The following is a 24,625-nucleotide window of genomic DNA, read 5'->3' on the forward strand; positions in this document are numbered from 1 at the left end:
ACAAAAACAGAGAAGGGCAGTTTGCAACTCAGAGAATTCTCTTAACAACTTTGGCTGGGTGGGTCCCGGAATCTGTCTCTGTTGTATAAAATTACACTTTTAACTATATGGGAGGATATTAGCACATGCCTTTGCCAGGTTCAACCAGACACATATATGTGGCATACAGGTAGATATTTAGTTTTCTAAGATATTTAATGTCAGAAATGTCTTTTAAACCCTGGACTATAGGTGTATTCATGTGTAATGCCATAATTCCATACACTTGACTTCATCTTACTATGTCCCATTTATTTATAAATTTATTTAGTCACTCATTAATTCATTTTATTTCATTCATTGATTTATTTACTATCTAAGCAGAAGAGACATACTGGGAAATGCACAAATCATATATAAGTAGCTCAAAAAGTTTTACAAAGGAAACATATCTGTGTAACCACCACCCAAATCAAGATTCACATAGCAGTATCCCAGTAGTCACCCTGTGGTCCCTCCATGTCATTAACCCTTCCAAGATAACCACTATTATGGCTTCTATTCCTATAGATTAATGCTGCCCGTTTTTGAATTCTATAGAAATGGAATCATGCAGCTTGTGCTGTTTGTTTCTCCAGCATCTTTGCTCAGTGCTGTGTCTGTGGGTTTATCCATGCAGTTGCTTATAGCAGTACTTTGTTCTTTTCCATTGCTATGTAGAATTCCATATTGTGCATTTTAGAATTTGTTTTCTATCTTATTGCTGATGCATTTGGGGGTTATTTACAGTTTGAAGCTAATGAAAAAAATGCATCTCTGAACATGTTTGTATATATGTTTGGTGCACATGTATGTGCATGTCTGCCTAGAAGGAGAATTGCTGGGTTATAAGGTAAACATATATGTTCAGCTTAATAGATAGCGCCCAAAAGCTTTCCAGAGTGGCTTAAAACATTACATTCCTGCCAGCAGTGTTTGCATACTTGTAAGTCAGTATCTTCACCAAAGCTTTATAGTGTCAATTTTTATTTAACTATTCTGGGGTATAAAATTACATATGTGGTTTCAATTTGTATTTCCATGATCATTAATGATGCTAAAATTTTTTAATTTGCTTATTAGCCATTGGAGCAGCCTCTTTTATAAAGAACCTGTTAAAGTCCTTGGCCATTTTTAAAACTTGGGTGGTCTCTTTTTTATTCTCTGATTTGTGGGAGGCTTTTAAAAGATTACAAGTCCTTTTTCAGATATATATGAAATATTTGTGTGTCGTAATATTTGGTGCAAGAGACGACACACAAATATTACAAATATATTTTCTTTCTTTATGGCTGGTCTTCACCATTTATGGTATCTTTTGATCAACTGAAATTCTTACTTTCAGGGAAGCTCAATTTATTAATCTGTTTCATTACTTACTGTACATGCTATCTTTTGCTCTTTTAAAAAATATTTTCCTAATCCCAGATCATGAAGATATTCTCCTATGCTACATTCTGGAAGTTCTGTAATTTTACCTTTCACATTTATGATCCATTTGGTGGTGATTTTTGTGTGTGGTATGAAGTATGAGTCAAAGATTTTTTTCTCCTTAGTCCAAAGAAGGGCTATGGCAACTTTGCTATACATCAGATGACTGTGTATGTGTGGGTCAGTGTTTGGACTCTGTTCTACTCCACTGGTCTATTGATCTTTGCACCCATGTCACACTCTTTTTAAAAAAATATGTTTTTATTGATTCCAGAAAGAGGAAGAGAGAGGGAGAGGGAGAGATAGAAACATTGATCAGCTGCCTCTTGCATATCCCTTCTGGGGATCAAGCTGGCAACCTGGGCATGTGCCTCCACCAGGAATCCACCCAATGACCTCTTGGTGCAAGGGATGACACACAACCAACTGAGCCACACAGGCTGGGTGATGTTGCCCTCTTTTAATTACTACAACTGTAAATTACAACTTGATATCTGGTAGTATAAGTCCTTCAACTTTATTCTTCAAGATTGTTTTTACTCCTCTTGGACTTTTGCATTCCCATTTAATTTTAGAATAGGCTTGCCAAATTTTAACACCCCCCCACAAAGTTAGGTTATTAATTGAGATAACATTGACTCTATAATAATTTTAGAGAGAGCTTACATTTTGCAATATTGTACCTTCCAGGAACATCGTGTATTTCTCCATTCCTTTAGGGCTCTAATCTTATCTAAGTAAAGTTTTGTGGTTTATTTGTGCTGTCTTACACATCTTTCATTAGCTTGATTCCTAATTATGTGCCTTCTTTTTAGTAGAGAGCTGTTCTAGTTTGTACAGAAGCAAAACCTTCCTTTAGACTCACACCCTTAAACAACATATTACAGAGAAACTCTTCTAAAACTAAAGAGGGGAAGTGCCCTTGCACCTTGAGGAGGAGGTGTGGGGTTTTTTCTGTTGGTTGGAGTGAGATGCAGTATGTCTTGTCCAGATGGAATCTTTGAAATATTCTTAAAAGCAGCAGATGTGTGTGGGAAGAATGACAGAGTATACGGAGCAGCAGACTAACTTACTGTCTTGGGTAATTTCATAGTTGAATGAAGAAAGCAATGTGTATTTTAAGTATCTGAAGCACAGTGATTGATGGGAAACAAATGACCATTCTAAGCAAATAGATTATATCCTGGACTTACCTTCACCAATCACGAGAGATTAAACATTTTAAAATAAATGATCACAATATTATCAAGGTGATTGAGTAAGGGACAGATACATTTGTTGGACTTATCATCAAGTATATTTCTCATTAAATTAAGTACATCTTCAAAATTCAATAAATCGTTCATGAGTCAGTGAGAGCATGCTGTTTCAGAATTCAAGTCTCTTAGAAATCCCTCTAATTACTACTTTGTTTTTCTTCCCTTTCCAATTTATGCTTTGGGAAAGAAGATTTCTTACTCACTGACTTGAGGGTCTCAACTGTAATTCACTCCTCACATTGGCTCCTGACTCATAAAGTCCATTGTAACTACTCTTATCATGAAGACACAAGGACCTCCTCATTGTCAGACCCAGTGAAAGCACTTCTCTGACTTCAACATTTGAGATTATTGAAATATTTCTTCTCCATGGAACTGTTCTTCCATGGCTGCCTTGACAGTTACTGTCCTCTCTGGGGCTTTCTCCTAGCTCTCCGCCACTCTTGCTCAGCCCAGTTTCAGCTCTCTTTATGCCATAAATGTTGGCATCGCACTGGACCAGCTTCAGACCCCTTGTTTTCTTATTGTAAACTTTCATTCTGGTGGAACATGTTCACTCCCCTGGGTTCATTGACAAATCAGTATTCTGATGTCTGGGGGGTTTTCTACCCTACAAACACATATGTCCAACTACCTGTTGGACTTTTTCATTTAAGTGTCCCAGAGGCACCTTGAATTTAATATTTCAAAAAGGGAAAGTTTCAAACATCTGCATCTTGGTTGATGGCACCTTTTCCAGGAGTCCTGAAGCATGGAAGTGACGATTGATTCTCCTTTCTCCTTTCACCTTCCATACTCAGTAATGGCTAGTCTTCCTCTTTCACATTCTTGATATGGCTCCAGTCTTCGTCCTCTTCCCTATGTCCACTGCCTTTTTTTCTGTTCTCACATATTCTCACACTTGGCCTTCTTAAACCGCCTCCTCACTGGCCCCTCTGCCTTCAATATTGTCATGTTCTTATCCATTACCTGTTCTCAGGATGATCTTTCCAAATGTGCTACTCCTCTGTTTAAAATTCTATAATGGTTCTATTTTTTTCCCTTTAGTATTTTTTCTTTTACTTTAAACTCTTTATCCTGGTTTTCTAGACCTAATCATACTCAAGCACTTCTCTACTTCTTCAACCTCATCTCTTGACAATATGTATTTTCTACCTGTTGTGATTGGTCTCCCAAACTACTTACAGTTCCTCTGTCACTCTGCCTTCCCTTCAGAAGTGCTGCTGCTTTCACCTAGAACAGGCACACTGCCTCCTTATCCTTCTTCCTTCTAGGGACTGTCTCCTACCTATTCTCCAGAACTCAACTCAGATAGGATCCACTCTAGGGGAGACCTTTTCTCATCCTTTCCCACCAGTCTAGATTATATTATTTTGTATGTTAAGTGTTTGTTTATTTTGATCATCCTAAATCAGAACTTCTTAAAGGCAAGGAGTCTCAGTCAGTGTCTGCTTTTATGAATGGGCACTGCGCTAGGCTCTGGGGATACAAAGATGAATAAGATATCATCTTTGCCCTCGGGGCTCTCACAGTGTAGAAGGTGATACAGAAACATCAATAGATAATTACTGTGCAATTTGTTAAGTGCCACATTACAGGTATTTACAAAACATGAAAGAAGGAGCACCTGGTTCTGGGTCTGAGAGTTTTGTTTAAGTGTACACAAGGGATCTCCAGAGAAATGGCATGTGGGGAGATAATCCTCTGAGTAAAAATCATCTCCAGGAAAACTCCTGGCAACGTGTAGCCAGTTTCACCAGTTGCTCTCCAAAGATTATTCCCTCAGATCTCCAGTTGCAGAGATCTGTATGGGAGCTAAAATATTTACAAATCATACCTGAACATGCAAATAAACATCATGTTGCTTGGTTGGAGAGAGAGATGCATTGAGCTGTTTTTGGGTTGGAGAGATAAATATGCATTAAGCTTAGCTGAGACTTGAAAGAATCAGCAACTTATTTGTGTCCTAGGAGTTCTCTGACAAAAACTCTAACCCTGCTTAAAACAAACTGCACCCTGACTTTGTGTAATGTTTGCCTTTATGAAGAAGAACCTAAAACCTTGAAAGGTTCATGCTATCTTTTTCAGATATAATGTTAGATCCCAGAAAACAGTCCAGCAAAGCAGGATCTTCTTATTTTGGTCCCCGCCCCCCAGCTACATCCCAGAAGAGGACACTTTGTGGTTGCAAGCCATTCCATAGCTATTCTACTAGACTGAAGGGTCAGGGCCAGAGCCTTATGCAGTTTGAGATAAACTGACTCTGTAGCAGTCAGATAAGGCAGCCGAATTCATATAGCCAAGGTAATCTGCAGGATTGTCCATAGTAGGGACTCATCCCAGTGCCTATAGACTCAAGGGACCATGACTGAAACTGAGCTTCAGGAGATTTGGAAAGTCCCTAAAATTCCATGTAAAATCAAGTATATGTGTATATAGAGAGAAAGGCCATAGTTTTCATCATATTCTTAAAGTTCTTATAACTCAAAGAATCACTGTTCTATACACTTGGGTTTATGTGCATCATAACTATTCATTTGATCATCATTTATTGAGGATCTCGGGACTAGGCATTTTGCTCAATGCTGATTTACTGTTGTGATGTGTGTGGTAGCAATGCATGGAATGGTTCAGATTCAAGTCAACATTAACTCAGAGCCAGGGTTCCAGGCACTTCCATCTACAGTATCTTATTTAATGCTCACAGTAAATTGTGTGGAAAATATTCTTAAGACCATTTGACGGAAAAGGAAACTGAAGAGTATAAAAAGCACTTTCCTCAGGACAACTGAGCACTCAAGCAGGTAAATTGGACCTAAGAATATAAAGATGATGGGAACCTTATGCTCTTCCTCATGTAGCTCATCGTCTTTGAGGGCAGACAGGTGGAAGCAAACACCTAAATGCAGTGACATAAATGCAAGGGTAGAGGAACATAAGATATAAAATCCTGGCAATGATGCATATGGAAGTGTCAGCTGCACTTTGTCAAGGAGAGAGTAGAGCTGGGTCTGAGGATGAATAATAGTGGACTACATGAAAACATGTGCCAGGTTGAGGTGAAAGCACTTGCAAAACACAGACACATGAACCAGTCTTCTGCTTGTGAAAAAAAGATAGTCGTTTGGAACGGTGAATAAATGAGTATCAGAGCATAGAAAGAGATATGTTGGAGAACCAGGTTCTACCCTATATGATTCCACACTTACTGACATATCTACAATTTCCTCCCCAAAATTAATCTAGGCTTTAGGTAGCCACAATTTAAAGTAAAATTTTGGTTATTTTTCCTCAAAGCTGTCTCAGAAGGTATGTCCCTCACACTGTGAATGATACTAGACAGTCCAAAATCAATACATTTCTAAATATTTTAAATAGAAACTTCTAGGGACAGTGGCCATGCCTTTCTACATGGCTTTATTAACATGTGTATAGTATGCTCTTAAAATATACAATTTAGTTTATTATTAGCATATACAGATTGTGCACGAGTATGAGGGATTATCTGATTCTGTAACATTTAATCAGTTAGGACCTGATTTGGTCTTAATTCAGGTCAAGGTCCTTCTTTATTCAGGTTTCAGATTTACCTAGCTCTTTAATGATTATGTTTGGCACTTAAACTATCTTCTGCTGAAGTAAATTGTTACTAATTTAGTGGGATGAAAAACACTTCACAATGCTAGAAAATCTCCACAACAGATTTGTGCTATAAAAGATACATCTTTTTAAAAATAATTGTTCATCACTGTTGTTGTGCTTAAATCTAGGTATCATGTACTTAGCAAGTATAGATTCCGCTAAGTTGGAAGTTAAACTCTTCTACGCACAGTCACATCTGCAGCACAGCATACAATCATTTACTAGCCTGTATTTCTGCATTAGTCATTTCCTAAGTGCTTTGTACATGTTAGTCAATCAATAAATATTTGTTAAATCAATGGCGTGTTTAATACAGTGTTCAGAAAAGTGCATGCTAATATGAATAGTTTAAAAAAATCTTTAAGCCTATAAAAGTGTTGAGTAGCTCATAGCTTCAGTGAAGCACAGCGAGAACCATTCAAAGGGGACTTTGCTGTGGTTATTTGCAGATCAGAATGGCATCTCTGGGAAGGTCCTGCCATTCTCTGAGTGGGCTGTTGCTGGAACATGGTGTGATTGCACCCATGGTGTGATGCCCTCTTTAGATGACTCTTCTTCCTACTTATCTATTGAAAGCGATTATGCGATAATTGTAACGAATTTTGTGGACAAGCTTTCCTTTCCAAAGCTGCTTATCCCAGTGCATTATTTCTGACTGAAAAGTTTGTTTTTCTTTCTTTCTATCTGAATGGATTGCTAGCCCGTGGTAACTTATGGCTTACTTCATCAATTTTCAGTAATGAGATAGAGCAGTATGAGGTAAATGTCTGTGTACATGGGCAAGGATTCTAAATCACATTCTGAAAACCACGGGCTTGATGATGCTGTGAGTCCATCTCCTCAAAAATGCTTGTGGTGAACATTCCTTGAAAATGCTTGGGCTTAAAGCACATCATTTAAATGACAGAGTTAGAAAAATAGAGTTACAGTGAGAGAGCCAAATTGGCTTATTCAGGCTCATGCTCTCCAAGGGCAGTAGAGAAAAATTCACCAGGCAATGCATCTGATGGGCATAGTCTCAGTGGATGAGGGAGGCAGAGAGAGCCTCTGGTACTTTTAAATGCATTGATTTCTCTACGGAGTAGCATTCAAACATGTAACTCATCACAGCTTCTTAGTAATGGACAGACTCCATACAGTAACTGAGATGGACCCCTGTAGCTGAAGAACTGCTAGGAATGTTCAGATGTCTCAGGCAAGGAAGGCGCTGGAAACAAATGCAAAGGAATCCTACAGGGATTCATTCATCTGATTTCTTTCTTTCTTTTCTTTTTTTTTTTTTTTTAGTCTTTATTGTTCTAAGTATTGCAGATGTCCCCTGTTTTCCCCCATTGATCTTTTATTTTTAAATACATTTTATTGATTTTTTTACAGAGGGGAAGGGAGAAGGATAGAGAGTTAGAAACATCGATGAGAGAGAAACATCAGCTGCCTCCTGCATACCCCCCTACTGGGGATGTGCCCGCAACCAGGGCACATGCCCTTGACCAGAATCGAACCCCGGACCCTTCAGTCCGCAGGCCCACGCTCTATCCACTGAGCCAAACTGGTTAGGGCCCCCCATTGATCTTTTCTAGCTGCCTCCACACCCCGCCCCAGGCCTTTACCACCCTATTGTCTGTGTCCTTGGGTTATGCGTATATGCATACAAGTTCTTTGGTTGATCTCTTCCCACCCTCCCCCACCTTCCCTATGAGATTCATCAGTCTGTTCCATGCTTCTATGTCTCTGGATCTATTTTGTTCATCGGTTTATTTTGTTCATTAGATTCCACATATGACTGAGATCATGTGATACATTCATCTAATTTCATACTGAGTCACTGTCCCACAGTGCCTAAATACTTTTGGCATTCACTCTTGATTTTGGTAATAAGGAGAAGGAATTATGCACCAGTAAAATGTAAGATATGTGTGGAATGAATGGGGTATCCCTTGAAGATTGTGTTTACTAGTACTGCTATTTTATTGCTTTTGGATCCTTTTCACATATTATTTAACTCCTTCAGTCAAATTCATTCTTCATTGAGCACAGATACAGCCATAGATTGGTTTCTGGCAAGAACTGCATTGGAAGTTTTATGAACTGAAAGCAAAATGTTTTTGGTACAGTGTCACTGCTAAGTGACGATAGGTGAGATATATAGGAAGGCCTCAAGCTCACACCATTTATCCAAATGTGTTATCCAACCTTCTGCATAGGAGAAATTACACACACACACACACACACACACACAAATATCATGTATGTTATATATGTGTGTTATATCTAAAGCTATATATCTTATTCTATCATCTATCTATCTATCTGTCTGTCTGTCTGTCTGTCTGTCTGTCTGTCTATCCATCCATCCATCTATCTTGTATACTATTCTTTCCTGGATTACATATACATTTATTAAAGGTTACATAGTACTTTGTTCTCTCTCATTATAAAAGAGTTTAGGCAGACTTTTATTTCTTCATGATCATCTCCCCTTAAATTAATCCTCTTATCCTCACATAGAGAACTCTAGGACTTCCCTTATGATACCCATAAATCTCCCTGCCTTCTTCCCATCTGTTCTCCCTACAATTTTCCTTCATTCCATGGTCTTCATCACTTTTGTTTTGTTATTGCCCCTCAGAGTGCCATCTTCATGTTTATTCTGTCTACCATGTCTAACAGTAACTTTAAAATAAGCAAAATCTTCAAAAGAAACATTATAGTACTCTTCATGTTCATTTTATGAAAATGCAATATAAGCAAAATGTGTTATACCATAGTATAAATCATTGGAAATCTTACTTCCTAAGGGCAAAACAGGGGTACTCTGGTCTTTAAAACTTCATATAAATAATGATTCAAATTATCACTTAATGTGTTCTTTTTCCACTTTGGTGCATTTTTGGTTCTTGCCTGAGTTTGGCTAATTAGGCAGGAATGTAAAAATTACCAACTAATTAATGATGACATGACCTGATATATAGACTACAGATTTGGTACAATTACATATAATTGGGGATACTGAAGATAATCTAATAAAATGAAATAAAAAACCTATTTTGGATAAACCATATTATATATATATATATATATTTTGGGATAAATGATAGAAGTTTATTGAATTTTCCCTAAAGTATAAACAGAATTGTAATTGTTTAGTGCATTCAGAGAAAAAAGGAAAACATATATATATATATATATATATATATATATATGTTTATATATATATATATATATATATATATATATATATATATATATATTTAGGATTTCTATTTATTTTTTTTCTTTTATTATTATTATTTTTTTAATTCTCACCCGAGGATATTTTTCCATTGATTTTTAGAGAGAGTGGAAGAGAGAGGGAAAGACAGATAGAAATATCGATGTGAAAGAAACACATGGATGGTTGTCTCCTGCATGAGCCCAGTCCAGGGCTAGGAAGGAGTCTGCAACCGAGGTATGTGCCCATGACCAGAATCGAACTTGGGACCCTTCAGTCCCCAGCTGACGCTCTATCCATTGAGCCAAACAGGCTAGGGCAGAAAAAATATATATTACTTTAATGAAAACCACTCATGTGTAAAAAATAAAAGAATATGAATGGGATTTGGGTACATCTCCATATTTGTGGAAATTAATCCTAAACCTAACATGACTCAGTAAAAAAATCAGAGTTCCTGACAGGGAGAGTTATGGGGGTAAAGAAAAGATGCAGAAGGAATTAAACTGTAGAGAATGTTCAAGAACAAATGCTAGAGTGACTCCAAAATATCCTAGGATATTTTTTGCATTCTGATAAATCCCTATTTATATTTCTTGGAGAGAAATGGTACAATTGACCACTTCATTTCTACACGTAACACAAAATAATAAAAGCCACCAACCTGCTAAGAACTCAAAGCCAGATGGTGTATGTGTGCATCATGCTGAGTTGATGGTGTAGAAATGCCAGCTCTGTAGAATGGCTGGAGCTGAATAATGCTTCCAGGTAATCCTACTTAAGATTCACTTGTGCATCTCTGTGTAAATTTTACGTTTAAAAAAATATATATATTTATTTAAATCTTTATTGTTGAGATTATTACAGATGTCCCTCTTCCCCCCCCACCATTGCCTCCTACCACCCAGTTCCTGCTCCACCCCAGGCCTTCACCACCCTATTGTCTAAGTCCATAGGTAATGCATATCTACACTAATAAAAGAGAAAGATGCAAATTGACTGTACCGCCACGACGCCCACCAGCCAATCAGGAGTGAGTATGCAAATTAACCCAACAAAATGGTGAGTTAATTTGCATCACAGGCTCGGAGCAAAGAATGAAGGCTCTGCTGGAGTGAAAACTGAAGACTGAAGACTGAAGACTGAAGGCTCCACTGCGACCGAGCCAAGCCTGAAGGCTGAAGGCTTGGCTCTGCTGCAGCCTGGGTCCCGGGTGCCGGATGAAAACCGGTGCTGGTAGCCAGGGGAAGGAAGGCCTATTGCATGAATCTTCTCTCTGAGTATCGTCAGTCTGTTCCATTCCCATGCCTCTGATTCTATTTTATTCACAAGTTTATTCTGTTTTTTAGATTTCTTATTCGTTTATTTTGATTTTTAGATTCAATTGTTGATAGGTATGTATTTGTTACCATTTTGTCGTTTATATTTTTGATCATTTTCTTTTTCTTCTTCTTCCTCTTCTTAAAGAATACCCTTCAACGTTTCATATAATACTGGTTTGGTGGTGATGGACTTTTTTAGCTTTTACTTATCTGTGAAGCTCTTTATCTAAATAATAGCTTTGCGATAGAGTAATCTTGGTTGTAGGTCCTTGCTATTCATCACTTTGAATATTTCTTGCCACTCCCTTATGGACTGCATAGTTTCTGTTGAGAAATCAGCTAACAGACATATGGGCATTCTCTTGTAGGTAACTAACTGCTTTTCTCTTGCCGCTTTTTAAATTCTCTCTTCATCTTTAGCCCTTGGCATTTTAATTATGATGTGTCTTGGTGTGGGCCTCTTTGGGTTCCTCTTGTTTGGAACTCTCTGTGCTTCCTAGATTTGTAAGTCTATTTCTTTCACCAGGTGGGGGAAGTTTTCTGTCATTATTTCTTCAAATAGGTTTTTAATATCTTGCTCTCTCTCTTCTTTTGGCACCCCCCTCCCCAATGTGAATATTGGTACCCTTGAAGTTTTTCCAGAGCATCCTTACACTATCTTCATATTTTTGGATTCTTACTTCTTTTTGCTCCTCTGGTGGGTGTTTTTTGTTTCCTCATATTTCAAATTATTGATTTGATTCTCAGAATCCTCTACTATACTGTTGAATCCCTGTATATTATTCTTTATTTCAGTCAGTGTATGCTTAATTTCTTACTGTTCTTTTTCCATTTTTTTGGCATTCTCACTAAGATCCTTGAAAGTCTCACTAAGTCCCTTGGAGGTTTCTACAAGATTCTTGAGTAACCTTATAACTATGGTTTTAAACTCTATATCCAGTAGTTTGCTTTCTTCCATTTCTTTCGTTTGTGACATGTTTCTTTGCCTCTGCATTTTGGCTGCATTTTCCCTGCATTTGTTTCTATGTATTGGGTAGAACTGCTATGTCTCCTTGAGTTAGTAGAGAGGCCTTGTGTAGTAGGTGTCCTACAGGACTCAGTGGTTCAGCCTCCCCAGTCACCTGAGCTGGGAACTCTAGGTGCACCCCTTTGTGGGTAGTTGAGACTTGATTGCTGTTGGTGTCACTGGGAGGAACTGACCTCCTGGCAATTTGCTGTGAGGACCAGCTATGACTACAGTGGGAGAGCTGCTATGCAGGAGACAGCCCTATGGAGCAGGATTTGTTTCAGTGGGGCTTTGGTGCTCACTGAATCTGCCCCTTGAGTGTGTTGCTTATGGATGCATAGAGTTGTAATCTGGTATGGTTTGACACGTAAGCACTGGGTACACTGACTTTTGGGTCTCCAGGGAAGTGTAAAGCCAGCCCAGCAAGAGCTACAGAGAGATCCACAGATTCCTCCTTTTTGTATTGGGTTTGAAAGTGCCCAGATGAGGTCCAGTTATGAAGCAAGGCAGTCTGGGGATGGTCCCAGGTCTTGGGCCTTTTATTGATAGGTTTGGGGGTCCCTGACCCAGCTGCAGCTTACTTGAGATTTTCAAGGAAAGGCCATTCATATGCAAAAAGCTGCTGCTGGCAGCTTGGGTGGGGTTGTAAATTGGATGAGGCAGAGTCTTAGGGAATCACCAGCTTGGAGCAAACAGAAATGGCTGCCAGTCAGCCCTGTGACAGGGAGGTCCCACCCAGCACAGGAAGAATGATCCCTGTGAGTACCTCCATCTGGGAGAAAGCTGCCCCCCAAGTTCCTGTCCCGATGCCAGACAAATGTGTCCCCCAGAGCCTCATCCTGGTGCTGGAGCTCAGAAGAAGCAGGATCTTGTAAGTTCAGTTTGTGGTTCCGGCCTTTTAAGAGGAACAGCTGCGTCTCCAGCAGCCTCTGTGTCACTGAGCCCCAATCCGCACTGGTTTTTACAGCCCATGGTTATGGGGACTTCTTTTCCCAGCTCTGGGAGCCTGGGCTAGGGGTCTGGTGTGGGGCTGAGGCCCTTTGCTCCTCCGGGCGGCCTCCACAGAGACGATCTCCCTACTGATTAAAAAAGTTGCACATGTGGGTGTCGGACCAGCTCATTCTGTGCCTCCACACCTCCAGCCAGTCTCAGTGTGCTCTCTTCTTTACTTCTCTAGTTGTATAGGACTTCCATTCAGCCAGCTTTTCAGTGGTTCTGGGTGATGTTTGTTCTGTATTTTAGTTGTAATTTTGATGAGGTCGTGGGAGGTGGCAAGTACAGCTGTTTACCTATGCCACCATTTTGGATCCCTCCAAAACTTTACATTTTTAACAGTTACTTTAATGAATTTTAAATTGCAATGGATGACATGACACCTATAAGCAATAGAAAAACATCAAAAAAGATGTCAAGCCGAAACCGGTTTGGCCCAATGGATAGAGCGTCAGCTTGCGGACTGAAGGGTCCCGGGTTCAATTCCGGTCAAGGGCATGTACCTTGGTTGCGGGCACATCCCCGGTGGGAGGTGTGCAGGAGGCAGCTGATCGATGTTTCTCTCTCATCGATGTTTCTAGCTCTCTATCCCTCTCCCTTCCTCTCTGTAAAATATCAATAAAATATATTTAAAAATAAAAGATGTCAAATGTGATTTTTTAGCTGTAAGATCAAATTAAATTCTAATAAAGTAGCAGAAATCTGAAGTGGTTTAACAGTATTGGCTAACTTATTAAGTCTGCTAATTGCAATATTTCTGTCATTTATCTATTTTTATTGAATGGGTTTTCTCCTGATTAAGGGTTTCCCATTTCGTGGTATGTCTAATATTGTTTTATTGTATGTTGAATATTGTAATGTTGAATATTGTTGAATGTCCTCTAGATTGTGTTATAATTCTTTAAAGAATGTAGGATTTTGTGTTTGTGGGCATTTATGTTACTTGTATATCAGCTTGATCTTTTTGAGGCTTGCTTTTAAATACTGTTGGAGTGGATCTAGAGCAGCCATGGGCCAACTATCCGGCTGTTCTATCCGCCCCGCGGAGCTGAAAGAGCGGAGGGTTCTCTTGCTCTCCCCTCCGCTCCTTCACCAGCAGCAGTGTTAACATGGCAACGTCAGGAAACACGGCTGCAGCTCCTTATTCTGAGTGGGCGGATATAAATTCCATTCAGTAGAAGGAACAACCTCTCAATCTTCCAGAAGCTCCTTGTAATGCCCACGGTCGCGTCTCCCGACATCACCCTGGGAATGCGGAGACACGTTATCGTGGTGATGTAGGGAGACACGCCCCTGGAGAGCACAGTATCAGAGCATTAGCTAAAAAGGAGACCAACAACACTGTTCCCACTGAAGTTGATGTTTTAAAGACCAAAAACCTTTCAACCCAGTCTACATTGCCATCTACATCTATGTCCCGGGCATAATTTGGAAGTTGCACTAAAGAAAATGTTTAATTTACTGTTTACACATTTTGTTCTTTTCTATTTGTTTTAGTTTTAAATTATTTTATTATATTTAAGTTTAATTTGAAAGGCTTTTGTACCTTTCCTTTCTTAGGCAATTTTATTTTGCCTTTGACATCTTCAATATAAGGTATATTATTGTGCTATGATTCCTCCATTTTTTGAAGTTTCAAATTATAATAATTAGTGTTTACATTCTTCTTGTTAAAATGTTTGAAATGAATAAAACTATTGAAATAAAAAAAAAAGACCGTACCCTTTTATGTAATGATGTTTACTTTGAATTTATATTAGTTCACACAAACACTCCATCCATGCTTTTGTTCCGGCCCTCCGGTCCAGTTTAAGAACCCATTGTGGCCCTCGAGTCAAAAAGTTTGCCCACCCCTGATCTAGAGGAATCTTTATTGCAAGGCTATTTTAGCACCAATATCTAGGTATGAAACTTCTTAGGTTTCTGCTGTATACCCATTGCAGTCAATAAGGCCTCTCTGATTGGTCAGAACTTGAATAACTCTCCATTCTGCGTGAGCTCTAAAAATTGTTTAACATACAGCTTGTGGTAGGTAGAATTCTAAAATGACTCAGTGACATTTACCTTTGTATAATCCCCTCCCACTTGGTTTTAGAAAATCTTGTGAATACAATCACTCCTGTCATTATATTACTTTATTTGTCAAAAAGAGAAGTCCAAGGTGTGCCTGACTTCATCAGGTATACCTTTAAAAAAAAAAGAGAGATTTATCTGGCTGATTGCAGAGGTAAAGTCCAGTATATGAAAAGATTATTTATTTAGTTTAAATGTCTAGTCGTTTATGGTGGGAAGGCAAATCTAATACTAGTTACTTGATCATGGAATTTTAAAATTAATTTACTTTAATTTGCTGCTCACTAGATTCTTATATTAATAGCCAGTTGTAAAGTAGGGGAAACTTAAGCCAGTCAGAGAAAGACAGGTATCACATAATCTCACTCATATGTGGAATCTAATAAACAAAATAAACTAATGAACAAAATAAATCCAGAGGCATAGAAGCATGGAACAGACTGAGGAATCTCAGAGGGAAGGTACGGTGTGGGAGGTGGGAGAGGGAGAGATTAATCGAAGAATTTATATGCATATATGCATAACCCAAGGACACGGACAATAGTGAGGTGAAGGCCTGGGGGAGAGGTGAAAGGGTGGAGGGAGTCAATGGGGGGAAATAGGGGACATCTGTAATAAAGATAATTTGTTTTAAAAAGTAGGGGAAACTGAGTTGGAAGGAAAGGAATTGAAAAACACTACCCAACTATACCCAAAAAAGTATAAAAACCACTCTCTTTTCCTTTTTATTTTTAAGTTATGTGGAAATATTTTAATGAATTGTATGGAGAATAATATAATAAACTTCTATATACCCTATAATCAACTTAAATAAAATATGATCAATACAGTTGAGGCCCTAGTGTCCTTTTGCCAATTTTATCCTCTTTGTCGACATACCTGAATTCAGTGTTATTAATTCCCATGCATTACTGCATATTTTACTTCATATCATGTATCCTTAAAATTATCTTTGCATTTTTTGAAATATATTTTAATTTCATAATATAGCTTTTTTCTTTTTCTTTTTCTTTTTTTTTAATATATTTTATTGATTTTTTACAGAGAGGAAGGAAGAGGGATAGAGAGTTAGAAACATCGATGAGAGAGAAACATCGATCAGCTGCCTCTTGCACACTCCTACTGGGGATGTGCCCGCAACCAAGTTACATGCCCTTGACCGGAATCGAACCTGGGACCTTTCAGTCCGCAGGCTGACGCTCTATCCACTGAGCCAAACCGGTTTTGGCGCTTTTTTCTATTTTTCTTTTTTTATGTTTTGTTGTAAGAATAAAAAATTGGTAAGAGCTTAGAATTCCATTGTATGAATATAGTACAAATTATTTATCAATTATTGAGACATTTAAATTGTTTTATCTTTTTTGAAGCAATGAATATTGAAACTGACTTTCACATACAAATATGAGAGTTTCTGTAGGGAATACCTTTCATAGCGAAATCAGTAGATAATAGAGTATGTACATCTTTAAATGACTAGATATTGACAATAGTTCTTCAAAGTGGTTATCCTAATTTGCATTCCCACCATAAGGCTTCTGGTTGTTCCACATCCTTATAATCCTTGGTACTGTCAGAATTAAACTGAATAATTATGTAGGTGAGAAATACAATCCCATTGTGCTTTAAATTTGCATTTCCCTGGTTATTGATTAGGCAGGACACCTTTTAATATGTTCACTGACCAGATTAGCATGTACATTATTCTTCCTGAGTATGGCCACTTCAATTTCTCAAACCCTATTTGGGTTGACATAAAGATCTAATATCTAAATCATAAGCTATGCTATGGAAAATGTTCCCAAGTATAAAATTATTCCCTGAGTCATTTCTGGTCATCACAATATGATTCTTGCCAACCGTCCAGTTGTGCCATGCTCAGTTGTGGAAGTTTTAGCTTCTCCTACTCTGGTTTCTCTGGCTCTAGAAAGAAAACAATAAATCTTAAGTCATTGAAGCTGAAAGAGAAGGTAAGTTATTAGGAAGAATCTAACATTACTCTGACAAACTTGGCTAATAATAACAGGATTTGGTGAGCTCCAATGAGCCTAGGGTATTATATATAAACATACTGAAGGACTTTTGTTTATTTAGCACAGCTTGATGGTGAGGTCTCCATTACAGGGAATTTTCAAAGTGGTGTCTATAAAACTTTGAACAGAGTGAATAACAATGTAAGTGTGGCAGTGCTGTGCTAAGGGGTAGAACCAGGTAATTTTGAGGGCCCTTCTTCCCTTTGTTCTGTGCCTCAGTGGGGAACCCATCTACAGAGCTGTCACAGGTTCTTCCACAGCCAGCATGGAAATTTACCCCCAAAATTATGTTTTCTAAACAGGTAATTAATAAAATTGTATCTTTTACAAATAAATACATTATCAGAAAATTATTTGTCATAGAAGAAACCAGAATAATACTTCTGAATCTTTTGTTGGTGTTAAATGAGCATGATGTTGAGCCCAGGGAATATATTTTCTGCCCTTTCCATAATTTGAATTATCATTGCCAAGTTGTGTTACAGTATGTAGCCTGCCTCCACTCATAGCTCTGGATCATTAATGCATTTCCACCCACTTTAAGAATTTCACAAATAATTATTGGGCTATAGCATTTCAGTGTTCTCCTTCTGTGACAGTACACGTAAAACAGTTAAGTAATTCAAGCTGTAATTGATTTGGAAAAGTACAGTTGGTTACTTTATTTGGGGACAATGATGTGAGTATCTACATAAGTTTACAGTGCTTGTAAAGATGTTAGTTCATAAAAACTGAAAACCTGAGAAAGAAGTCATTTACTTCAAGTTTGACAACAAAAAATTGCGCTATACCAGTCTTGATTGGTGCATTCAGTTGATTTATCTATGACTCATAGACTAGATGCTTTCTACCACTCCATTTAATAAAAAATTCTAAGTCTAACAGATTAAAGCATAGGAAGCTTTCTTCACAGTCAGACTGAATTGTCTCATTTATTATTCAGAATACCCTGATCCTTTTCTTTGCACGTCTTAGATGTTTGTTAAATCTCACTAGTCAATATAACTAGACCACAGGTGTTAAATTAATGGACATGTCATTTTGATAAGTGATGTTGCTTTCTGTTGAACTGTGTGTGTGCGTGCATATTTTGCATTTGTCCTTAGGTGAGCAAAAATGGGATGGTTGTAAGATGAATTTTCTCAGCTTTCTCTTTTGTTATGTTTATGGCCAGCTTTTTAAATGTGCTTCTGATCCTCTCTTATCATGTGTTGTTTTGCAAACATGTAGCTTATTTGCGGTTGTACAGCTTGGGTCTCTGTAGAGCTAATGGACTAACAGCAGCTATTGTCTCCTCCAGGTTATACAGGCTGTCTTTTTTGGCATCTGTGTGCTGACTGATCTTTCCAGTCTTCTGACTAGAGGAAGTGGGAACCAAGAACAAGAGAGGCAACTCAGGAAGCTCATCTCTCTTCGGGACTGGATACTAGCTGTGTTGGCCTTTCCTGTTGGGGTTGTGAGTATCATGTAGAATCCATTTAATCACAAAAGCAACTTGGGTCTTATTTCAGACGTCTAAGAAAAAAGGGGGTTCATTATAGGAGATTGAAATATTAGTTTGCTATAACTGCCATCACAAAGCACCACAGATTGGGTGGCTTAAACAACAGAACTCATTTTCTCCTGGTTCTGGAGGCTAGAAGTCTGAGATCAAAGTGTTGGCAAGGTTGATTTCTTCTGATGCCTCTCTCCTTGGCTTGTAAGTGGCCTACTTCACTGTATATTTTCACATGTACTTGCCTCTGTTTATCTATGTCCTACTCTCCTCTTCTTATAAAGACACATACTGGATTAAGGTCCCCCACTGACCTCATTTAATCTTTTTTTTAAAAAATTTTTATTGGAGAAACCAAGATGGCGGCATAGGTAAACAACTAAACTGCTGCCTCGCACAACAATTTCAAAACTACAACTAAAAGACAGAACGGACACCATTCAGAACCACAGGAAAGCTGGCTGAGTGAAAATTCTACAACTAGAAGGAAAGAGAAAAGCTCACAGAGAATTGGAGGTACGGCAAAGGGTCTTTGTGCGCGCAGAGAGTAAGTCACGGCTGAGAGCCTGGCTGACTTTCTCTGGAGGAAGGGGGAAGGAAGCCCCCGACCGCACTGAACCCCAGTTCTGACTGCACTGAACCCCAGTTCCAGGCGAGCCCCTGGGGACCCACGCTCTTACGGGGGGAGTCTGGACTCTCGGGCGGAGACTCGGGAGCTGGGGAAGGCAGAAGTCTGAAGGCACGGCGTGCCAGTGCGCACAAAGGCTGTGGAGGTTGCCACAGGCTTTCCCTAGTGGAAGGGAGTCGGAGGCTCCTGACCGCACTGAGCCCCAGTTCTGACTGCACTGGACCCCAGTTCCAGGCGAGCCCCTGGGGACCCACGCTCTTGTGGGGGGAATCTGGACTCTCGGGCGGAGACTCGGGAGCCGGGAAAGGCAGAGGTCTGCGCGTGCGCGCAAGGGCAAGGCTGCCAGGAAGCCAAGCTGCTCCACCCTGAGACTCCACCCCATCCAAGCTGAGCACAGAGGCTATTGCAATTTTGCAAGTCTAATCCTATAAGGCTGTCTCCAGCACCGAACTTCTCCCAGCATAGACACAGCTGATCCTTACAGCCAACTGGCCCGGAGGTCAATTCCTCCCAGTGATACCAACAACAATCAAGACTTAACTACAACAAGGCTGTACACACAGTCCACAAAGGGGTGCACCAAGAGTGTCCACCTCAGGTTAACTAGGGAGGCTGACCCACTGGGCCATATAGGAAACCTAGCACACAAATTTACCCTACCAACTCAGGGAAGCAATGAAAATGCTGCGTCAAAGAAACAGATCACAAACGAAAGAAATGAAGGAAAACAAACGACTGGATATAGAATTCAAAACCATGCTTATAAGGCTTTTCAAGAATATCATAGAAAAGGCCGATAAATATAACGAGACCCTCGAAGATATGAAAAAGGACCAACTAGAAATTAAACATACACTGACTGAAATTAAAAATATTATACAGAGACCCAAAAACAGACTAGAGGAACACAAGAATCAAGTCAAAGAATTGAAATACAAAGAAGCAAAAAACACTCAACCGAAAAAGCAAAAAGCAAAAAATAAAAAATAAAAAAAGTTGAAGATAGTGTAAGAAGACTCTGGGACAACTTCAAGCGTACCAACATCATAATTATGGGGGTGCCAGAAGAAGAGAGAGAGCAAGATACTGAAAACCTATTTGAAGAAATAATGACTGAAAACTTCCCCCACCTGGTGAAAGAAATAGACTTACAAGTCCAGGAAGCACACAGAACCCCAAACAAAAGGAATCCAAAGAGGACCACACCAAGACACAACATAATTAAAATGCCAAGAGCAAAAGACAAAGAGAGAATATTAAAAGCAGCAAGAGAAAAACAGTTAGTTACCTACAAGGGAGCACCCATACGACTGTCAGCTGATTTCTCAACAGAAACTATGCAGGCCAGACGGGAGTGGCAAGAAATTTTCAATGTGATGAATGGCAAGAACTTACAACCAAGATTACTCTACCCAGCAAAGCTATCATTCAGAATTGAAGGGCAGATAAAGAGCTTCACAGATAAGAAAAAGCTAAAGGAGTTCACCACCACCAAACCAGTATTATATGAAATGCTGAAAGGTATTCTTAAAGAAGAGGAAGAAGAAAAAAGTAAAGATAAAAATTATGAACAACAAATACATATCTATCAACAAGTGAACCTAAAAATCAAGTGAATTAAAAACCTGAGGAACAGAATAATCTGGTGAATATAATAGAATCAGGGGCATAGAAAGGGAGTGGACTGATAATTCTCAGGGGAAAGGGGTATGGGGGTTCATGAAGAGACTGGACAAAAATCATACACCTATGGATGAGGACAGTGGTGGGGAGGTAAGGGCAGAAGGTGGGGTGGGAACTGGGTGGAGGGGAGCTACGGGGGGAAAAAGGAGAAACAATTGTAATAATCTGAATAAAGATTTATTAAAAAAATAAATAAATAAATAAATAAATAAATACATTCCCAGAAGTGGGAAAAAAAAATTTATTGTTTAAAGTATTACAAATAGTAGTACATATGTATCCTTTTCCCCCCATTGACCTCCCCCTGGCCTTCCCCACCCCCCAGTACAAGGCACATGCCCTCACCTCCCCTCCCCCAAAGTCTGTCTGATCTCCAAAGCTAAGCAGGGTCTGGTCTGGTTAGTACTTGGATGGGAGACCTTTTTAATCTTAATTCCCTCTTTAAAGGCCCTACCTCTAAATACAGTCTGAGGTACTGTGAGGTCAGAACTTCAGCATATGAATTTTTTTTGGGGGGGACACACTTCCACAGTTTCTTAAGCTGCCCAAACTTCAAGTGTGTGGTCCTTGGATCTGTGATCATTCTAGTATTTTTGAACATGAGAAGGATGAAATCATCATTAACTCATACTTCTTCAGTTATCCAGCTGTGCCATTAGCTAATATCTCCTAAATAAATGTTGCTTAATGTTTGGGTCTGCTCTGAACATGTTTGAGTCTGTTGGAAACATAAACCAAGTTTCTTTAAAGGGCTAGGGACCCAAAAGATTCTATAGATGTTTTTTTACCTGTGTATAGCCTGGAGAAGAATGAGAGGACTCATAAACGTCAAATCGTGAGTCAAGTAAGTCTGTTAACTAATTTATATTCAGATCTTTCATTTGCCAGCTGATTTGTGGGAATAGCAGACACCCATGTGACCCATGTGACCATGTGACCCATGTGACCCGGGCTAGCACATGTACCACATCAGGGTTCAGGGTAGTCAGAGTCAGAAAGTTGTTTTTAAATCCTTCCAATGGCTCCTCTGCACATTTTTCAGATCTATACAAATAGCTGGTGGAAGCCTCTACATGCTGCTCTAAGACCCATTAGTAAGCACCCAGACTATCACTGACTTGCTTTTGGATGTACTGAGTTGTATGTTCTTGTATAAAATATCCCATAGCCCTTGGCAACAACACAAGGAGTGTATAATCTGGTCACACTCTTTTCTCATGCCCTCATCCTTATCCCCTGCAAACGTAAGTGGGTGCTTAGATTGGTGCCATCTAGCAAATCTCTCAACTTCTGTTGCTTAGCAGAGTTCAGTGTTTTATGTATAATTTAATATTTCCTTCTTTGGACTTGCCTTATAAAATTCCAATTCTTCATATCAAAATACTTGCCTGACAGAAAATTGCCATTGGCATAAGGTTTAAAAACATATACTTCCTGCATGGAAGAATTATCTAGAAAACTTAAATCTGTCTACTTTTTTGGTTTCTTTTTACCCCTTACTCCCTTGGTATTTCTAAAGATATGTCATTGCCTCTGGAATTCTTCCTTGGCTAGAAGGAATACAATAAAAACACATTACAAAAGTTAATAGAAATACAATATTAACATGTTTCCTGTTAGCAAATGCCGCTCCTTCTGTTATATAATGTAAAATCATGTCTCTAGGGCTTCAACTGTTGAGTCTTGCCACTCTCCTTAAAGGCTCATTACATATGCTCTTTAGACATTTTGAAATTACATTGGCCAGAAACTTTTAGCACCTGTTTGACACTTGAGATATTCTTCAGCTTTCAGTGTCCTTCTTGAATTTGGTCCATGTAAGCTTCATGGTTGGTACAAAGAATGGGGGACTTTCTATTTGCTTGCTTCTTTGATTACATCTGATAATATCCTCCATGTTTCACCATTTTTATTGTTGTATTTGTGTCTTAAAAGAGGAAAGAGAAGCAATAATAACCTTTGGTTTCCTCCTTCCTTTTTTAACCAGAAATCATAACATCACATTTTCATTACATCTGAATTCACCTTCCCTAGCTGATGAGCTTCATAGAAAAATTCACAGACTAAGTAATCAATCAGAGAGATGCAGCTTCACTCATTTCTTTAACTGTTATTTTTTTCTTGCCCGCTGACATTTTGTAGTCAAGATTTACATTTTCATAATCTTCCCTGCTATTAGGAGACACTTCCCATTTTATAGTCACTAGCCTTAAGTTCCTGTTAATATTTATTTCTCCCCTCCTTTTTCCCCCTTCATCTCTCTCTTTCCCCCTAATAGTAAGAAAAATTCTGGCCAGTAGTCTCCAGAAATCTCCTTATGTTTCCCACTGTTTCTCTCTTACTCTTTCACTTGATTTTTTGTACCTACTTATCCAATTTCTACCGGATTTCTCACTCTAATAAACACAAATTCATTTTGAGGTAAAAACTGGCCAATGGCTTCTTCCTCGATCCCATTAATTTTATTACAAATTCGTATTTACAGGGGATATGAATTTGGCTTTTTATATACTTTTAACCTGTTAAATAACAAAAATTTAACCTAGTGATGTTAAGGATCAGATTGGGTTTATTCAGTGATTCATGAATTGGACAGCATCCCACCTAGCAAATAAAAGAAGCCCACAGAGCTATGGACAAGGAAAGGTTTTTTAAAGGCGGAAAGGGGGTGGAAAAAGAAAATTATTAGGAAAGAATGTGTTTTTTCAGGCAAGATTGCTCTCCTAAGGGGAACAGAGGGGACTATGGGCTGGATTATCTCACTAATGCTCACCTATCCATGCCATGTCACCTGGTTAAAAGTTATGTTTCTGGCAAGCTGAAACTGTAGCTAGTATAAGTATTAAATCTTGGTTTGCTGACATGGGGCCTAGCACAAATAATGTCATTTTGGGTCTGTTGTCTCTTTTTTAACACACCCAAAATATTTTCTTCATCAAAACATATAATTTTATAATTTTTGCCTTCCTTTCCTGAAGGCTATTTCCCAGCTTTCTTTCCCTTGTCTTTGCTGTGACCTTAGTCCCCTGCCCCTTCTGTCTTTCCCCCCAGGGCCCTCACCTGCTCAGTGGGGCCTGGAAGCCCACTGTAGTTTTATTCTTATCGCTTAATCTTTCCCCCTTTGTTGAAATGTCACCCCTTCCCAGAGCAATGCCATGAGGGATCACTTGAAGAGGCGTCATCTTCACCCCTCCTGTGGCTCCTGGCCTGGATGAGGTGCCAACCTGAAGGCTTTCTTACCTGAGAACGATGGGTATAGCAGTAATGCCCAGGACCTCCAGGACATGCAGTTATTTGTGTAGGAATCTGTAGTGAAAGAATGTTTATCACATGAGCAAATATAAATGATTAATTATAACATTGGGAATTAAACACATTTTACCACATTGGGTTGACACAGTCAAAACCCTGAAGGGTAAAACACCTGAACACTGTCCCCAAGAGCCTTGGGCATCAAGCTTCCTACAGAGGAAGGTGTGGAGCATCTGAGAACCCGCCTGTGTCCCTGCAGGCCTCTGGGCTCTGACTGCAGGTGCCTGCCAGCCTCTCCGTGTGCCTTTCCTGCCACTTTCTGCTGGCGTCCCTACCCAACGCCTTTTGTTTTTCAGCCAGAAGTTGCGGGGAAAGCAATGTTATTTTTGCTTCCTGGTGCCATGCAAAAGGGCAGCCGGCATAAGTAGAGGGCATAGTGGCAGCTGAATTTAGCACCTCTGCTCACATTTTCCTGAAGAGACCTCTCAACCCCAAGCTCCGCCTGGCACTTCCATTATCTCTCAGCTGCAACTATGGCAGCAAGAAAGACACGGGTGGGTTATCTAGGATTTGTATTTTCTACAT

The 24,625-nt window shown here is 39.2% G+C and overlaps 1 protein-coding gene across 2 annotated transcripts in view; it reads left to right on the forward strand.

Moving 5' to 3' along the window:
- The window catches only part of AIG1 (androgen induced 1), a 208,852-nt gene that overhangs the window by 25,632 nt on the left and 158,595 nt on the right, over positions 1-24,625 (forward strand). For both annotated transcript variants that reach the window (XM_080664495.1, XM_080664496.1), the window contains exon 2: positions 18,283-18,438. In XM_080664495.1, coding sequence (XP_080520621.1) covers positions 18,283-18,438 — 156 coding nt within the window. The remainder of the gene's footprint in view (positions 1-18,282; positions 18,439-24,625) is intronic.

This window comes from Plecotus auritus (assembly GCF_963455305.1).
Source record: "Plecotus auritus genome assembly, chromosome: 4".
NCBI lineage: Eukaryota > Metazoa > Chordata > Mammalia > Chiroptera > Vespertilionidae > Plecotus > Plecotus auritus.